General features: G+C 34.6%; 1 protein-coding gene across 2 annotated transcripts in view; it reads left to right on the top strand.

Annotated features, from left to right (window-relative positions):
* The window catches only part of Smr (nuclear receptor corepressor smrter), a 530430-nt gene that overhangs the window by 129851 nt on the left and 381147 nt on the right, over positions 1 to 19432 (top strand). For both annotated transcript variants that reach the window (XM_090397581.1, XM_090397569.1), the window contains exon 2: positions 11987 to 12176. In XM_090397581.1, coding sequence (XP_090253707.1) covers positions 11987 to 12176 — 190 coding nt within the window. The remainder of the gene's footprint in view (positions 1 to 11986; positions 12177 to 19432) is intronic.

The following is a 19432-nucleotide window of genomic DNA, read 5'->3' as shown; positions in this document are numbered from 1 at the left end:
CAAACTTTGTTTGCTTACCCTTGGATAAAGGATTAAACTAAATATATAATTTATAGTCAACCAAGTGGGAAAAAAAACTTCCAACAGCTTGATACAAAAAATTTAGCCTGTTTCTAGATTTGGTTTATAACATGCTTTTAAGTTGTGATGACTTTTCACTAAAGGGAACATATGTTGATAATCTTCCCATGAAAAATCAATATGGCATGTCCTAGTTGCAGAGATAATCCTCATGGGTTGACTCTGTCAACTCATGAGGATTATCTCTGCAACTAGGTCATTCATTCACAACTCTTCAAGTGAATAATCTAGTCCTCACATCGCTACTAACCGCACTTTTACTCGACTTTCAGAAATGACTTCTTATTCTGCTTGCTGTAGCTACGTGCTGAAACATTTCCCCTATATCAATCCTATAAAATCCATTAAATAACTTAAATGTTTCTATCATATTCCCCCTTTTTTGCCTTTGAACCAACTTCTGCATTCTATACACTCTCAATCTATCCGCATAGCGAACATTCCACAGACTTTCACTATCTTGGTTGCTCGCTTCTCAATCCTCTTTATCATTTCCTCATTCCAAGAAACCCAGAATACTAGACCTGAGCAGTGATCCATATGTGGTTGTATATAAAGAGGAATAACAAATTCTTTATCTCTGCTTGTTAGTGTGTTCTTCAATAGCCAAGTAATCTTATGAACAACCTCAGCAGTGTGCCCTCTAAACTTCAACTGTCTGTAACTTTATCTATTTCCTTGAGTACGGTTGTATCAGTTGGTTCTACAACCAACAAGTTGTTAGTAGTGATGTTAACAACTTGTTGAACAAGTTCTACAAGTGCGGTTACACAGCTTGTGATCTATTTATCCCAAAATACATAACTTTACATTTCTCCACATTAAACTGAGACCCATTATCTTTTGCCCATACTGAGAGGCTATTTAAATCATCCTGCGAGCTCTCCACATCACTTCTTAATCTGCTTATCTCAAAATTCATAACTTGACACTTTTCAACATTAAAGCTTACACCAATTATCTTTTGATCATACTGACAGCCAGTTTAAATTATCTTGCAAGCTATCCACATCGCCTTGATTCAGTATTAGTCATTTTTGCATCATCAGCCAACAACTGAATATTCCTTTCAGGTTATTTCCTATATCAGTTATGTACAAATTAAACAGTAGTGGTCTAGCACTGAACCTTTGCACACTGCTAATCACCAGTTTTTGCCTGGATTCTGTTCCTCTCTGTACCACTTATCGATATCTATACCTTGGATATTCCCTCAAGAACACGAGCTGATATCCCATCTGATCCAACAGCTGTAACTGCATTACAATTCTGTACTCACATAAGTCTTTGTCACATGTTACTGCATTAACCTCCCTTGTATGGTATACCCTTGCATAATAGTCACTCAGTAACTCAACTATTTTATCTACTTGTGTCACCTCGTGATCATGCAGCACTGATTAAGATTCTTCCTCCATAATCATTCTCCCTCTTACTTGCCACATACCAAAAGAACTGTTTGGAATTTGTTTCATCTTGTTTCTTCTTGTAATCTGATTTTGCCTTCTTTATGATGCTCGTCACACCCTTCTTACCTGACCCTTGTACTGTTAGAGTTTGCTGATCACCTATCTCCTTATATACCCTCCATAGCATTTTCTTTTTCTGAAACTCATGCTTATTGATAATACTCATTCATCTAACTCCTACCTGATTAACCCTCCTTACTTTAGGTATATAATTTAATATAGCTTCCTCTAAAAGCCCCTTAACTATCTCCTATGCACTACTTACATCTTTTCCTTGCAGGGTTTTATGACATGGCACAGCTTCAAAGCTTCCTCCTGAACGTATCATAATCACCTGCCTTGCAGTTCCACACATACTTCTTCACTATTCCTCAGGTTTTACAATCTCCCAAAACAACATGGTCCCACATGGTTACTTTCTTTAGTCAAAGGCTGTGTGGACACCTTAGTTATGGATAGCTCTTCTGACCCTATGACCAAGTCCAATACTCTCCCACCCCTATTTCCCCTTCATCACATACTGTCTCAAGTATTTATTTCTCAGCAGGTGTATAAGTTCCATTTCCTAACTGCCACGTGATCTCTCTTCTTTCCAATATATATATCTCCATGGTTGAAGTCCCCCATAATAATCACTAAGCCTGCACTCATGCTAATTTGCTAATGCGTGTCTTCCAGATCATCCTTGGAACTCTGTGTCTTATGGCAGCAACCAACTATATATTTTCTATTATTCGCCTTGATTTCACATCAGACTGTTTTAAATGAACAGCTGCCTTTTCCCCTATTCTTTTTGACTGCAATTCTTCTATCATTAGTAGTACCCCTCCCCCATCCTATGTTCTCTATCTTCTTTTCCCTGAAAATACTAAACCATTTACGTTCTATACCTGTATCTACAGCATCTGCTGTTAGCTAAATCTCACTGATGCCTGCTTTTCTCTTTGATCTTCTCTCTTTCAGGAATTACTTCCTTTACTGCTTTTTTTAGTATTGTAGTCAGTCATTTTGCTCTTGTATTTATATTTTGTTTTTCACTTGTGGTCTTAAGCTTAGGATGAGACTTGAAAGTATTTTGAATTTCCCCAGGGCAGGTTACTAACTTGTCGCTGGGTAAGTCCAGTGGTAGGGCTGCTATGTAACGCCTCTGGACAGGCAGATCTAACAGTAATTACTCTGTTAGGGTTATACTGCCTATGCTCAGCAGGTGTATAAATTCCATTTCTTTCCTTGTTTAAAATAATAACCACTTTAAATATACCAAACCAACTTTTATAATCCATTCAAAAAATATATACAGGAAATAAAATACAGTTAAATTAGAACACATCTCAGAATGGAAAGATATATCAAGAGGAGTATGACAAGGATATACCCTTTTTATTTATATATGTATAAATAAAATCATAACAATCTGTAAATAATATAATCCATTTGGTGTACAAATAATCCCCCAAATGGAGATAGATACACTACAATTTGCAGGTGATCAAATGGTATTAGCTACATCAGAAGATGATTTACAAAGATCATTAAATGATATCTCAAAACAATATAATATGACAATATCTAAAGAAAAAAATAAAAATAATGGCATTCAAAGGAGAAAAACTCCGTAAGAAGTAAAATAGTGATAGATACTAAAATATTAGGACAAGTAAATACTTTCAGATATTTTGTATGCGATTTATCATATGAAGAAGAAAAAGACATGGACACCAAAATATCAAACTTTATCAAAGTAAATGGCATAATAAATAATATATTTAAGCCATCCCTAGTACAAAAACACGCTAGAATTAGACTATATAATGTCTTGTCAAAACCAACTCTACTATATGGAAGTGAAACATGGACCATAAAAAGGAAAGATGAAAAACAAAGTCAAACAGCAGACATGAAGTTTCTCAGAAGAACAGCTGGATATACCAAGTGAGACCATAAAACAAATGGAAAAATTTTACAATTCCTGAATATAAAACCAATTAATTACTACATAAGACAGTATAAACAAAAATGGATAGAACATTTAAATCGAACGGACAACAGCAGAGTACCAAAAATATTATACAGATATAAAATAAGTAGAAAAAGAAGAATCGGAAGACCAAGAAAGAGATGGCATGAGACCAGAACATATGGCCTAAAATCCATGTTAGGAAGAAGAGTCTTAAGCTGAATTTTCAGTATGACCTGATATGCTGTTCTATTATACAGATATAAAATAAGTAGAAAAAGAAGAATCGGAAGACCAAGAAAGAGATAGCATGAGACCAGAACATATGGCCTAAAATCCATGTTAGGAAGAAGAGTCTTAAGCTGAATTTTCAGTATGACCTGATATGCTGTTCTTAATTTGTCTTTATTTAGTCTTGAGATGTCTCTAGTTTTTTGGAACTTTCCTTTGTACTTCTGTTTCAATTTTAGTCATATTTACAATCACTAAGCTGTAGTTTGAATTAATATCAGCTCCTTGGAATGATATGCACTGTTGAACTGATGTTCTCCATTTCTGGTCTAGTAATATCAGGTCTATCATATTCTTATGCCTGCCATCGAAGGAGCACCATGTCCATTTATGACAATCTTTTTGTTGGAATTTGGTATTGCAAATCATCAGGTCATTATCATATGACAAATTACAGAAGCATCTCTCTCCCACATTCATTTCTTTATCCAAATTTTTCCATAATGTTTTCCCATCCTGTGTTATTTCTGCCAGTCTTTCCATTCCTGTCTCCTCCAATGATGAGCATATCCTGCTTTGGCATCCCATCAATTTCTAGTTGTAGATCTCTATAAAATCTCTCAATCATCGGCCTGGATGGTTGAGTCGCTAGCTTTCCCACTCTCCAACCAACAGTTTGCAGGTTCAAATCCTGCTGCGGGCATCGATGTTTGTGATTGTCTTACCATGTGTACTGCTAAACCTTTGATATGGTGTATGATCTTTGCTGTCTTTGTGCCATTAAAACCATAAATCATCATCATCCTGTCAAAAGCTTTAGCAAAGTCCAAAAGTATTATGGTGGATCCATTTCCCTTGGAATGGATACATTCAACTCATTTCTGTATGCCATCTGCTGCTAACTTTTCCAAAACCACCTTCACTACAATCTTCTCGGACAGATCAGCTGTCAGTCACATCAGTCTTTGCACTATCCTAGTGCAATGGAATTATCATACGTTTTTTTTCGTTCTGTGGAATCTTCTTTGTGTTGAGACTAAAATTATACAGTCAATTCAGCTGAATACCTTTTAGCATCCTTGATGATATTCCAACAACCTATTGCTGAATTCTTATTCATTTTGATGCAAGACCTCATACACCTGAGTTCATTCAGTGTACAGGCAGCATTGAACTCAATAATGCATACACCAGGTTGATAACATTTTAGCAAAAATATGCACTCATTAGTTAAAGAATCTCTTCTGTTTATGTCACTTGCATACCATCCGCATTCAAGAGAGTTAATCTTTCGCATTCTTTCTTTCTTTCTTGCAGCATAATCAAATTCTTTTTGGGTTGTCTTTATCTTGAAGAGCTAGTTTCTTTTCAGGCTTGTTATCTTTCCATGCAATTGTTGTAACTCTTCTGGCGTTGGTCTTATGATTTTCATAACTGTTTCTTCTTTATTCTTTGTACTCTAGGTACACGTTCGATATTACAACATTGAAGTACTTTTAAAATGAATCCCAAGCACTGTCGATATCCTTCTCATCTGGCAGCTGATATGGAACAGAACTTAGTATACTTCTCAGTTGGTCATAATTTCCTGCTTTTCAGCATGGCATAATCACTGTCACAACTGGAGGCACACAATTGTGTGTTTAAATTAAACCTCCTGTGACACTATAAGGAGATCTTAACACTCTTTTCACCTCAGATTACTTGGTTACATGCTGCTGAAAGAAGTTGTCTTAACAGCTCAATAAATTGGGCTTCATTCTTCCCATAATATTTCACTGTTACCAGTCATTGTTCAGATAATTTAAGTCACGCATAATGATTAATCGTTTAATACTATTAGATTTATTTGTCGTCACTAGCAGCTGATTCACTAGGGCTGTAACAATACCTCATTGTGTTCGATCTTGTACTCCACCTCACACTAGATAGCTTCAAAAGAAATTTGAAAAAGCCCCAAATACACCCACGCATATGTTATTAGTTAAATTTTATTTGGCATCACTTTCTCACAGTAACTGCATTCTTTTGTGTGACTGGAATTAAATCACTTCCATCACTTGAAATACTTTGGCCATCCTGTTCATACTGCAATGGCGAAAAGTTTTCTTCAGTAAAAGGAATTAAATTAATGCTAATTTCCAATAATTCTGAAAGTTGATTTTTTTTTTTTTTTTTTAACTGTGAAATCTGTAATTCATCATTGAGATCCTGTTTTGACTTGATCTACATATGATTTCAGTTCACGTTTAAACTGTTCAGCTCGTTCAGTATTTGGATAATGTATAAGAAAATGACTGCAGTTTACTATTTGAATTTACTAATTCAAATAGTAAATTTACTAATTTACCATTTGAAGCCCTTCTTTAATTAATCCTGCAGTGAGTAGAATCTCTTCATCATCATTTCACTTTTTTTCATCGAGATTCTCAAGAACAGCTTCTATTATTTTATCATCACTAACAGCCTTATCAACCATCAATTCTTCAATATCTGCAGACGAAAAATCATCAAATCCTTCTCTGCCATCTGCATGTGCTAATCTGATGATATTGGGATGTCGTATGCAAAGGTACAGGATTTTTCTTTTTCACAACATTCTGGCCAAGTAGCTTTCTTGCATGCATTTATGGTTGATGGTTTCAAGTTTGATGCAATCCGAAATAGAAAATTTCTTCCACAAATCAATAACTGTCGGTAAATTATCCTTATCTGGTTTATATGAAATGTATTGGAATGTTCTTATGTAGTAAGTTTTGAAGGCGGTCACACCCTGGTCTAGTGGTTGTATTAGGTGGCAGAAAACAAAATTCCACATTCGGGTGTAAAACAGGATGGAAAGGCAAATTGTCTATAATCAATAAAACTCTAGATCCCCCCCCCCCCATTCAAATAGCATTTAACTTCTGGAACAAAACATTGATGGAACCATTCATTAAAAGTTCTTTTTAACCCAACTTTTTTTGTTTGTTTGCCTTCCAGTGCTCTGGTAACATGTTAAAATCCACATCTTTCATTGCCATATACAATCTCCTGAAGCATTGCTGCAAAATAATAGTCACATGATATTTAGTTGAAACTGTCCAAAATTCAGTAATTTTAGACAGTTTTAAAAGAAATTTCCTTAGCTGCTGGCTCATCTGTAGATGCTGCATCCCCTTTTATTTTTACATTATGAAGTGCATATCTTTTAAGAAATTTTGTAAACCAACCTGTGCTTGCAGAAAAATCACAGTTGTTGTTTGATGTTGTTAGCTCTTTTTCCCGAATCTGTTTGTACAACCGTAATGCTTTCTGTTTGATGACATTTCTGTCTAAAGGTATTCCTTTTTGTGAAAATAAGGAATATTCTCACAAATCTTCTATCCACATCAATAGGGCCTTTTCCATCTTCACTTTTATAATGTCTCTTGTATATGATGATAACTCGACACCTAATTTTATTCCATAAAGAACAGATTTTCTAATGGCCTCTTCATTTTTCTTAATCATTCTCATGGTAGCTTTGTTCGATCTAAAATATTTCCCTAAGGATGTTGAACCTTCTCCAGCTGCTAAACAATCTAAAATTTGGATCTTAGTTACTAAAGAAATAGCTTTTCTTCTTATGTCTAACTGAATTATCTGACATCGTGATTAATGGGTAATGTTAAGAAAATATCTGAAAATAATCAATAATTAATATTTACTAATTTGATATTATGAGTACAAAACTTCAAAATTTAATATATACCTGTATAATTCTATTGCAGAAAAAAGCTTTTATGAACCAAACACAAGACGATTAAATATTTCGAATTGTAAACAAGAAATGATTGTTTAGCAGACAGCTTACAAGGGTGGTCAGAAAAGTTCTCGGCCTAAGAATGAAAAAACGAATTTATAATTTCAAAATTATTTTTATTTTTCAACATAATCTCCCTTAAGACATGCAGTTATTCCACGATGCTCCAGCCCCATTATCCTGTCCCTGTAGTGGTTCTTAGTAAGATCTGCAAAATACCCCTCTAGAGCTGCAATCGCCTCTTCATTCAAAGAAAAATGCTGACGAGCGAGGAAGAGTTTTAGTTTTGGGAATAGATAGAAGTCAGAGGGAGCCAAATCTGGGGAATAGGGTGGATGTTCCTTAGTGCAGATTCCTTAATTTTCCAATTGCCAAAACACCTTTGTGGGTAGGTGCATTGTCCTGATGAAAGATAATTTTTTTGTTCTGCAAACCAGGTCTTTTCTCAAGAATTTTTTCATCTAGTCTGGTACTTTACCAACTCGTTGACAGCAACAATGTTTGCTGAGTTCAAATCAATGTGAAATAGCCATTTCTAGTTATATTCTATCCACTCTCTTCCGTCATGAAATTGCAAATACCATCTGATGACATTAAATCATTTCCATATGCCTTTTGCAATTTCTAGGGTTTCTGTAGCAGAAAAACCTGCTTTAAAACAAAATTGAAATCGCAATTCTCTATTCACTTTTCATATATATGACATGCAAAGAAAAAGCACTTTATGTTACATTACTTTATGGATAAAGAATTAAACAAGAATATAATTCCTTGGCAAGCATAATTTACTTCATAACCAAGTGTTTCTACATTTGATATTTTAGGAGGCATGTGAACAATTTGTGCAAGAACCATGTAAATGCCTTGTAATTTCTATCTGCTGAATCAGTGCAGTTGGAAAAGGAAAGCTCTTGTGAATGTCAAAATCTCCAAGGCAGAAAATTTTACTAATCGAATAAGTTGGACTGGCAAAATCAGCATTGTGGGAGGTGGGGAGGATTAAAAAGTGCAGTGTTGTTAGGAGAGCAAGGGAGATAAAATGAGGCAGAGATTTTTAGCTAAAGAACATTGCAGAGAGGATTCCAAGTTAGAAACACTGACTTGGTATGTGTCAGAGTGAACATATCCATAACAACCACTTTGAATATAAAAAAAGAGTCACTGATTAATTGGGGAAACTAAAATGAAAGTAATGTTCAGATAGTGAAATTTGAGTTTGCTAGGAACTCATTTTATTGAGGTTGGAACTAAAACCACGTATTTGTGAATTGACTGAATCTGGAAGATTTTGAGAGTTGCTTTTTATATATATTTGTTATGTTTATTTGCTTTACTTTTTATGGTTGTTTAGTCAAAATTGGAAATAATTATAAAATATACAGTAACTGTCACTTGGAGAATTTCAACTAACCCCTGTTTGCATTAGCCTTAGAACATGCCTTTCTCGCTGTTGGATTTGGTGACATCCTCACAGGATGTGGTTATGAATGAGGTATTGACACTGCCACCTGCTGGTGAGGGAGCATTCATGAGGTATTGGTTTGGAAGGTAATCAAAGAGGGGGAAAAAAAGTTGTTACCAAGGTCTATATGTGGGACTATAAGGTGGATGATTATGAGAAGCTGTGTAGTCAACTAGCATCAGTACATTGGATTGATGAATTGTGCAGAAAAGATGTTGATGGTCCATGGGAAATAACAATATCTAATACATGCAATGCATTACTGCATACCAAGAGTTAAGTGATTAAACAGAGTTGGAGTGAGATGGATGAACAGTGAAATCAAGTAAGCATTGTTACAGTAGAAGTTATAGAGGACGTACAGACAGTTTGTGGTGAATACATGCATGAAGAATATAAACTTCAGGCCAGAAAAGTGACAAGAATGGTTATAAAAAAAGAAAATGGAGAATGTGAGAGGAGATTGGCCAGTTAGGTCAAAGCTGATCCAAGGGAATTTTTCTATTATGCGGCAAGCAAGAGGAAAAATATTGCAGGTTGACAATGGTGGATAGTTATGGTAGAAGAGTAACCATAGCAAATGATATACTGGAATTATTTAATGAACACTTGATCAGTGTATCATAGTATTGTGATGCTGTGCAACATGGAGGAGGAGGCAAGGATTAGGAGAAAGAAAGGTGAAAGTATCTGACGTATCAAAGATAGTTCTGAAGGAGTGGAAAATATGCAAAATGATACCTCTCCACAGTCATGGTTTTAGGACAGAAGTTTCCAATTATAGACTGGTTTGTATGTATGGGTATATACACCTGTGTTCAATGCGTTGGAAACATTGGTTAGGAATAGAATACACATTGAGGATTGAGAATACATATACAGGATTGAGATGATCTATATCAGATTCTCTATAATGGTCAGCATGGGTTTGTGCAAAGGGCAGGTCTTGCTTCAGCAATCTGCTTACAATTTATGATAAGGTGACGAATGTTGGATGAAGGAGATTCATACACAGTGATTTTCTTGGGCTTTGCAAAGGTATTTGAAAGGTTGTCACATGACAGATTAGTTTATAAGTTGCATAAGATGTGATTAGATAACAGATGTTATATGGATTTACGATTGTCCTTCTGAAAGATACCAGTGAGTTGTGTATGATGGAGCAGTGTCTCAGAAAAGGATGGTGATCAGTGGTTTGCCTCATGGTTCTTTACTTGGATCCCTACTAGTTAACTTATTTGTTAATGATATTTCATGTGGATTGACTGGGGATCCTCAAATGTTTGTCAATGATGCAAAGTTAGGTAGAATTATCAGGAGTTGCTGATGTTAATTCTCTACAGGATGATCTGAATAGACTTTTAGCTTGGACAGATGAGTGGGGTAGTAGTTTTAATATTAATAAACACAAGGTGTTATACGGGGTACAGAGATATGTTATTTATTTTCACTGTATTGATAACAACACAGAATGATAAGAAAATAATATTTAATTTATTTGCTGATATTTTGCTAGTATTGTATCCAAGATATTCTAAGCACAAAAACAGTTTGTCACAGTAAGCAAAACAACAATTTGGTATAGCAGTGAGACTAGTTTAAAAAAAAATTGTAACAGACAACACAAGGAACTAAAGTCCTGATTAAGTGCCATCTATGTTGGAAAAAGAGAGAAAACAAATATTGATTAGATCTTAAAAGGACTCTCTCTCATATTTTGGTAAATTTATACAGCCATACTTGTTGAGGTTTGGAGTATGTTTTAAATCTTCTGTTGATTCTAAATACAATCTCTCTGACTTATGACTTCTGTGTAGCACTTTTGTTTTCTTCCAATTGATCCTGTGTCGGGTCTAGCAGACTATCCAAGGCATGGTCTGCTAGACCCGACTTGCCATAACGATATTGCCAGATTTTTTTTTATATTCACCAAGTCGACAGTTCTTCCTGTGTCTCCAAAGTAAGTCCAGTCACAAGAATAGGGCACTTCATAAACTCTTGGATGTGATAAAGAAGAGAGTTTGTTCTTAGGTGAACTGATAAGAGTTGCCAATTTGACATAAGGTTTAAATACCATGCATAGTTGATATTTATCGAGCACTTTAGATATCCTTTCAGATGTGCCTTGAATATGTGGGATGGTAACGGGTTTGCTGTGGTCTTGTTTGGTCAGCAATGGAGAAAAAGAGATATATAAAATCTCTCTTTTTCAGGATCTTAGGCTGATGGTAGTGGGCTAAAGTTTCAAAGACACGTTACAATGACTGCACATCAGTTGCTGCTATGATTAAAAGTATATTGACATGTAGCGATAAGGGGGTGATGCCTCTATATAAGGCATTGGACCGACCACACATGGACTATTGTGCTCAGATTTGGTTGCCAGATTTTCATTGTGATGTAGAAACACTATTGAAGGTCCAAAGACAAATGACTAAAGTGATTTCAGGACTCTGGAATGCTGGGTATGAAGAGCATATGAGGAAATGTGGATTTCAGTTTGGTAGATCGGAGGAAAAGGGGAGATGTGATAGACCTTCAAGTTAGTTAGGGATTCTACCAGATTAATACAGAAAGAATTATAAAACGAGTGGATGTTTTATAATAAGATGGGAAGAATGAGAGGTGATCTCTGGAAGTTATATAAATATGTGATGAAGAAGGGTGGGAGGAATAGATTTTTTTATGTGGGAGAGTTGTTGGTGAGTGAATTTTGTTGTTGGAGTGCATTGCGAATGCAGGGAGTATAAATAATTTCAAAGTTCATTAGTTCATTACGATAGACATGTTGCTGATTGAGTGGGCCTCCTGTGATGTGTCTTATGGCTCCATGGAGGTAACTGAAATAATAATAATAATAATTATTATTATTACTATCTATTTATTCTCTGTAATTGCTTCTTGTATAATTAATATGGTAACTTGATTTTCTTTTGCCATGTATTTTCTTTCAGCTTACAATTTGTTTTTTATTGAATTTTATTTATTTTTATTTTTTTCAGGCCACCTCATGAAGGTAATCCACAATACAAAAGGCAGGCTGGTCCATTAAGTCCTCCCTTGGCTGGAACAAGAGGATATCCTTATCCACAAGATCCCACTCACGCTTCATATCCCTCCAATACACAATCTCATATGCCAGGAGCAACTGTTTATCCAACTAATCATATGTACAGGGATGGACATTACCCGGTAAGTTACAACTATTTGGAAAGTACTAAATATTGATAAGTACAGTTTTTATTTAGTTACCATTAACTCTGTTGTAAATAACCATTAAAGAGTTAAGTATGTTTAATCAAAGAAGTTTAAATATGAAACAAAAACCCAAATGTTTACATACAATCTTCTATAGCCACTTATCCAAAAGCTTTTCATCCGAAGATGAGATAGCCCATCTCATACACAGGAGGCAGAGATTTCTTTCCCATAAACTAGGGTTTTTACATTCTGAATGCAGGAAAACCAGGCTGAATAATACATGCAATTAACAGCCATAATGCACTGGCCCCATAACCTGAGCTTTTGTTGTAATCAGTGGTGGCCCATACATAAGCACTGCGACACTGCAGCACCCCAAAGGAAAAATGAAAAAAATTAAATTTTGTTTGTGTTTATAAATAATAACCATGCTTACAACATTATATAAATGCAATACAGCATGTTAAAGGTTACAGCTTATGTTTTGACATTGATTGAATAGTTAATAATTGGAATTGTTCGATTAACGCTTTAGGTTTCGAAACAAATGCACTGTGATCTAATGCCGATATTCGTTTGGCTTGTCATTGCACGTTAAGTCATTCCTACACTGCTCAAACGGCAGTGTATCTTTAGTATGCTTACGTGTGTTATTTCTGTGAGATATGAAACATTTATTATTGGTGCGTAGTGAACTGTTTTTTGTGAATCTTTTTATTTTGTTAAAATAACATGTATCTATAATAAATAAATAATTATATGGCTGAATTATGCCGAGTGTCACTGTTAAAAATATGAAAAGAATTATATATTTTCAATTATCGTTATACGAAACGATAATCGATCTAATGCCGATATTTGTTTGTGCTTGCATGTTACATCATACGATACACTGCCATTTGGGCAGTGTATCATATGCTTCTGCACGTTATTTCTTTGAGATATGAAACGTTTATTATTGGTGCGTGTTCGTGGTGAACTATTTTTTGTAAATTTTATTTTGTTAAAATTACATAATTATTTATGTTAAATAAATAAATTTATTTATGTTAAAATAACATATCTATTTATTATAGATACAAGGCTGAATTATGACGAGTGTCACTGTTGAAAATATGAAAAGAATTATATTTTTTCAATTATCGTTACACAAAACAAATGCAATGCGATCTGACATCGATATTCGTTTGCGCTTGTCATTGCTATTGATACGAAACTTTTATTATTGGTGTTTGTTTGTGGTGAGGATGAAATATTTTTAATAAAGCAATTTTTAATATGTAAATTTATTTATTAATAAATTCGTTACTGATTAGGGGGGAAAAAGTTATTTATTTTTTTATATATCTGCCACTGGTTGTAATCCTAAATCATGACAGCCTTAACTGCCTTCAGTCATGATGAATGCACTTATTAAATACTGTGTTATCAAGACACAGATGTTAAGTTTACTTCAGAATAGACTATATTGTTGGAAATCAATGAAAGTACAAGCTGTCATTCACCTTCCTCTACTAGCTAGTGTGAAATCAGGAAAAGTCCTAAGTGGATTAAACAACTGTTCATGATATATTTCAGAGGATTGGTTTGTGCTGAAAGGAGAATATCTATAAGCACTTGCATAAGATTATTCTAATAAATTATGGACACAACTAACATGTTAGACAATTAAGTACCACTTAATGCTACTTTTAAACCATCTATTTAAAAAATATATATATTGTATGTGTGTTCAACTCCTCTGATTATCTCCATCCTGAGGTATACCGAATCCAGTGCATCTGTAATTTATCAGATATTAGTGAGACTAGATGCACAATTATACCAGGTATACGGGGTACTGTTGATAGTACTACTTGATTAAGTTAACATAATTATTATATTCCTATTAATTGTTTTCTACCAAATGATTCCAATATTATCAGATCTTATATTTTAATCTTCTAAGGCACTTTGAGCTGCATTAATTCACCTATATCTTGATATTTCTCCTTGTCTTTTTTTCCTGTCATTGTGACATGAAACACCTATTTTGCTAAACTTTTCTTACTCATTTATTTATGTGAAGATGCAAATAAATGGTCTTTGATCAGCTCTGCCGACGTTGAATGCTTATAATATTAAGTTTCTTTCTTATGTTTTCATTGTTAGTAATATTTTGCTATTGATACCATCTATTAACTTTATAATTTTCCTTAGAGCTCTGATATTGGGTCAACAATTTTATTTCTTGCCCTTCTCTCAGATCCAGATTTACTTTCTGCTGCCAGTTTTGTGTTTTGTCTTATTTCTCTCTTATTTCCTATAAATTTATTCACTGGTTCACCTCTACTAGCTTTGTTTATTCTCTTATCTATTTCCGAATTTAATTTCATAATTTTTAGTTGATATTGTACTTAAATAGCTGAATTTTTATCTTTTTATTGCTCATTTCAATTTTTTCAAAGGCTTGTACTGGATTTACTGAACTACAGATACTGATCTGAAAATTAATGATTTATTGATATAAAATTTTTCACATTTCCATCATTGTCACCATCAGTAAATACTTATATTGTGTGTACTGGATACGATACTCTTGACAGGTACTGTATGAAGTTTTCAGTATTACTAATCTCCTGTCAATAGTTTTCCACCTACTTAGTCACTTGTGGCACTCCAGTATTGTCAGATCTTACATTTCACTTCTGATTAAAAACTTGATCTTTTACCAGCCATCTTAGCATCAAACACCTGTTTTGCTTACCTTTTCTTTTCCATATTTTTTAAGTGACCAAACCATCTCAAATTGTCTGTTCACATGTTAATAAATGCTATCAATGTGACATTCTTTCCTAATATCTTTTTAATTTTAATGATTCTGCCACGATGTTATCTTTTCGCATAATTTTCCCCAGAACGTTCATATCTGTGGTCTCTAGTCTTAAATGAATAGTTTTATTTCTAACTCAACTCTCAGATCCATAAGTAAAACTGGTTAGAACACTGTTATATTGTGGGTTTAGTGTTTTTTTAATTTAATTTCTCTTATTCCATATAAATTTCTTCAACTCTCTCTGTGTGTCATGCTGACTTTTCTTTCTGTTGTTTATTTCCATATTTAATTTTTCATCTTTATTAAAAATTGTGTATAAATATTTAGCTGAAATATTTTATTTCTCATATAGGTTCTCCACGACAATGCAGTTTTCCATGTTCCTACCTGTTTTCATACTTGTGGTCTTTTTATTGCTAATTTTCATACCAAATTTGTTACAACTGTTGTTTAGTTTATTTGAAGAATCCTGAAGGCTTGCACTGGATTTGTTTCACATTACATCGGGTACTTGAATCAAGCAGCTAAGTGTGATATCTCAGACATCAGTTTTAATGCCACTTTTCTTAATGTGATTCATATAGCTGAAGAATATGAGTAGAGATAGTTTGCACCTTTGTCTTTCAGGTTTAATCAAAACTCTTGTATTTCCTTCACTAACTACTGACTTACTACTTAAATATAGGCTTTGTGTGGCTCTGTGTAATGTTCCATATATCCTGGATAATTGTAGCCTTCTGAACAGCAGCTTTTATCAAAATTAACTACAGATTCTTCTTGTATTCTCATTAAAGGTGAAAATTTGATCCTGATAATTTTTATCTGGCCTGAACCCATCTTATTCTTTTCCAGGTTTCTATTCAACAATTTTTCTTAAGCTCATGTCAAGTTTGTTTGCATTAATATTAGTTGGAACATTTACTTTATCATTCACTTTTATTTCCCTTTTTATACATGGGAAACTCAAGTGCTCCACTCCAGATCTGGAATTTGACCCTAAGAGCTTCAGAATTATGCAGTGTAGCTACTGCAAAATGTTCATACCTCCATAATGAGCATTTCTGGCTGAATATTATCCTTTCCAGCTCTTTCCACATTTTAGGCTTTTGATATAAGTTTTTATTTCACATATTGATATGTATTTATGATTGCATTCCTGTTAAATATTTTCTACCACTGTTCTCTTCTTGTTTCGTGTAACAGTCATCCGAAGTAATTACAGTTCAAATAACCCAAGTATCTTTAGTTTCTCTGTATTTGCTGACTTCTTACTTTCTAGGAACTCTTGAAAGCTTTATCCATGACTGCCTGCTTTTAACCTAACTAAAAATTAACACATATACCACAGTAATTAAATTTTAATAATATGTAGATATTTCATCTTGGGTATCTTAAGACATCATCAGTACAGTTATTACAAACAATACTAGGAATTACAAAAAATATTAATATCATCCAATGTAATTTAAATGGTATCGTTACCCCAGCAAGCAAAGAAAAACTAAATGAACTATTACTACTAGCTGACAAACATGATGCTGATATTATCTGCATCCAAGAAACCAAACTTCGACAAACCAATAGACTAAACATGAAAAACTATGAAATCATAAGACAAGATAGGCCTACAGACCAAAATGGAGGAGGGGCTTCTGACACTAATCCGAAACTTTTCATATATATTCTTGTTGAGAGGCTTATACACTGGTTAAACATGATAACTAATATTTAAGGAATTGACAGCGTATACTAGAAATATAGATTAAATAAACTTTAATTTATACTTTCCGATATTTCGCCGAACGTCACGTTGCCATCTTCTTGGGAACTTACTACAAAGACACGTGCACACAAGTACTAATAACAGCAAATGAGACTGAAGCTAGGAAGCTAGCGTTTTCCTAAAGTCCTGATGGTGCCCCCTGGCAGGCTATGTTGGTAGTTCTTGGCCTTTGGGCTGAAGTTCTTCTGATAAAAGTTTCCCAAATTTGGGGCAGTCTCATGCATCCAAATTTGTTGAGGTTTGGCATGTTCCTAAGGGCCGAGGCTGATTCCATGAATAGTCTTTCATACTTGAACTTGCTGCGGTGTATTACTGTGGCTTTCTTCCATCTTATTCTGTGGTGAGTATCCAGAGCGTGGTCTGCAAGCCCAGAGTGGCTGTACTGGTGAAATCAGATGTAATCCTTGTGTTCTGAGATTCTGATATTTGCTGTCCTGCCTGTTTGGTCAAAGTAGGACAGTTTACAGCTGCAAGGGACCTGGTATACACCAGGTAGGTCTAGGGGAAGTGGTTGGTCTTTGGTGGAGCGGATAAGGGATGCCAGTTTTCTATGTGGTCTGTAACAAGTGGTCAAGTCATGTTTTTTTAAGATTTTATTGATTTTTTCTGAGGTGCCTCGGATGTAGGGAATGGTGATGGATTTAGAGTAATTCTTTTTTGTGAAGGGGAGGGGTGGCAGGTTGTGGATAACTGGGTTAAGTATTTTTTGGATTTTTTGGAGGGGGTAGCCGTTGGCTGAGAAAGTGTCACGGATGTGATTTAGTTCAGTGGTTAGGGCTTGATCATTAGAACTGATTATTTTTGCCCTGTTGAATAATGTCTTAATAACTCCATATTGTTGTGAGGGGGGATGGGTGATGGGATTGTTGGTGAATGTATCTGCCTGTATGGGTGGGTTTCTATAAACTGAGAAAACCAAGGTTCCATCAGGTTGGCGGGTGACTATGTCATATATAGTTGTTGAGTTAGACATAGTATCAGAAGGAACTGAAATACAAGGAATCCAAATACTGGAACCAAGTAAAATGTCATTAAACATATTTAATTGTTATCATCCTCTTGACAAACCTGGACCAAATCTTTCCAACCTATTCCATCTCATCGAAGAAAACTCCATTACTTAGGAGACATGAATAGCAAGCACCTGTTATGGGGTTCTGAGGAAATAAACCCAAGAGGAGAAAACCTCAGTAATTTCTTAGATGAAACAGGACTAATAACTCTGAACAGTGGAGAACCTACTTATCTGTCTCATTCTTATGGTACAAAAGATGCCCTAGATATCACTGCGGTGTCTCCTGATCTTCACGCCAAAGCTATTTGGTCTGTTTTGGAACCAGTAGGAAGCGACTATATTCCAATTTTAATCAGTCTGAACCCAAAAATGACTAGACCCATCCAAAAAAGAAAATATCATTGGAACTTCCAGAAGGCAAATTGGGAGAAATATAAGGTTGAAGTAAGTAAAATGCTGAAAGATCACACATACCATGATGACTTAGACAAAGACTATTTAACTTGGAAGAATACTATCCTAAATGCAGCAAAGAAAAGTATACCAAAGGGCTACAGGAGAAAAGTTATTTCAAACTTCACAAAGGTTCACCAGGAACTTGCTAGTAAAATAACTAAATGAAATGAATTATTTAACATCTTAAAAATTGGAAGCCCTCCAGAAACCAGGATCGAATACAACAAGATAAATGCTGAAATTAAACAAAAATATAATATATTACAAAGAACTCGGTGGCAAGAATTTTGCCACAACTTAAATCCAAACACTTCAGATACCAAACTTTGGAAACTGACTGCTAATTTACAAAGAGACCTACCAAAGGCAAGTGAGACTAACACGCTGAAAGATCCAGATGGAAATATCAAAATTGGAGATAGGAAGATCGCAGATACCTTGGCCTTTCATTTTCAAAATATAAGCAAACTAGAGGTGAATACTAGGAAAGACCATCAAATATCCAAACAGGCTCGACAGCAGAAAAATGCTGCAAACTCCCCAAAACATCAAAACAAACTATTCTGGGATCCATTTACAATTTCTGAATTTGGAGATGCCTTGGAGAGACTAGATATAAATAAATCATGTGGATAAGATAACATACAAGGAATTATGATCAAACATCTTCCTTCCCTAGCCCTAGATTGGCTACTTTGCCTATACAACAATAGCCTAAAACAAGGAAAAGTTCCAAAAGACTGGAAGACAGCCACAATCATACCAGTCTTAAAGCCTAACAAACCACAAGATCAACCAGGAAGTTATAGACCAATTTCACTGACTTCAATTCCAGGCAAATTAATGGAAAAAATGATGCTCTAACGCTTGAATTACTATCTAAACAAAAATAGTATACTACCACATTTTCAGGCTTTTAGAAGAAATCACTCAACAACTGATCAACTTTTCTACTTAACCCAGACAATTCAAGATAACTTCCAGACCAAACCTACCAAATCCACCATTGCAGCTTTTATAGATTTTAGCAATGCCTTTGACAAGGTGTGGAGGCAGAAACTTTTCCAAACTTTGTCATATTGGAATAGAAGGGAAAGTTCTTAACTAAATATTTGACTTTCTCAGAAATAGAACAATTCGAGTTAAAATAAATAATATCTTTTCCAAGAAAGTGAAAA

The sequence above is a fragment of the Typopeltis vanoorti genome, chromosome 1 (assembly GCF_054136105.1).
Source record: "Typopeltis vanoorti isolate ZY-2024b chromosome 1, IOZ_Tvanoo_1.0, whole genome shotgun sequence".
In the NCBI taxonomy this organism is placed as follows: Eukaryota; Metazoa; Arthropoda; class Arachnida; order Uropygi; family Thelyphonidae; genus Typopeltis; species Typopeltis vanoorti.
This window is presented reverse-complemented; position numbering and strand designations above follow the sequence as displayed.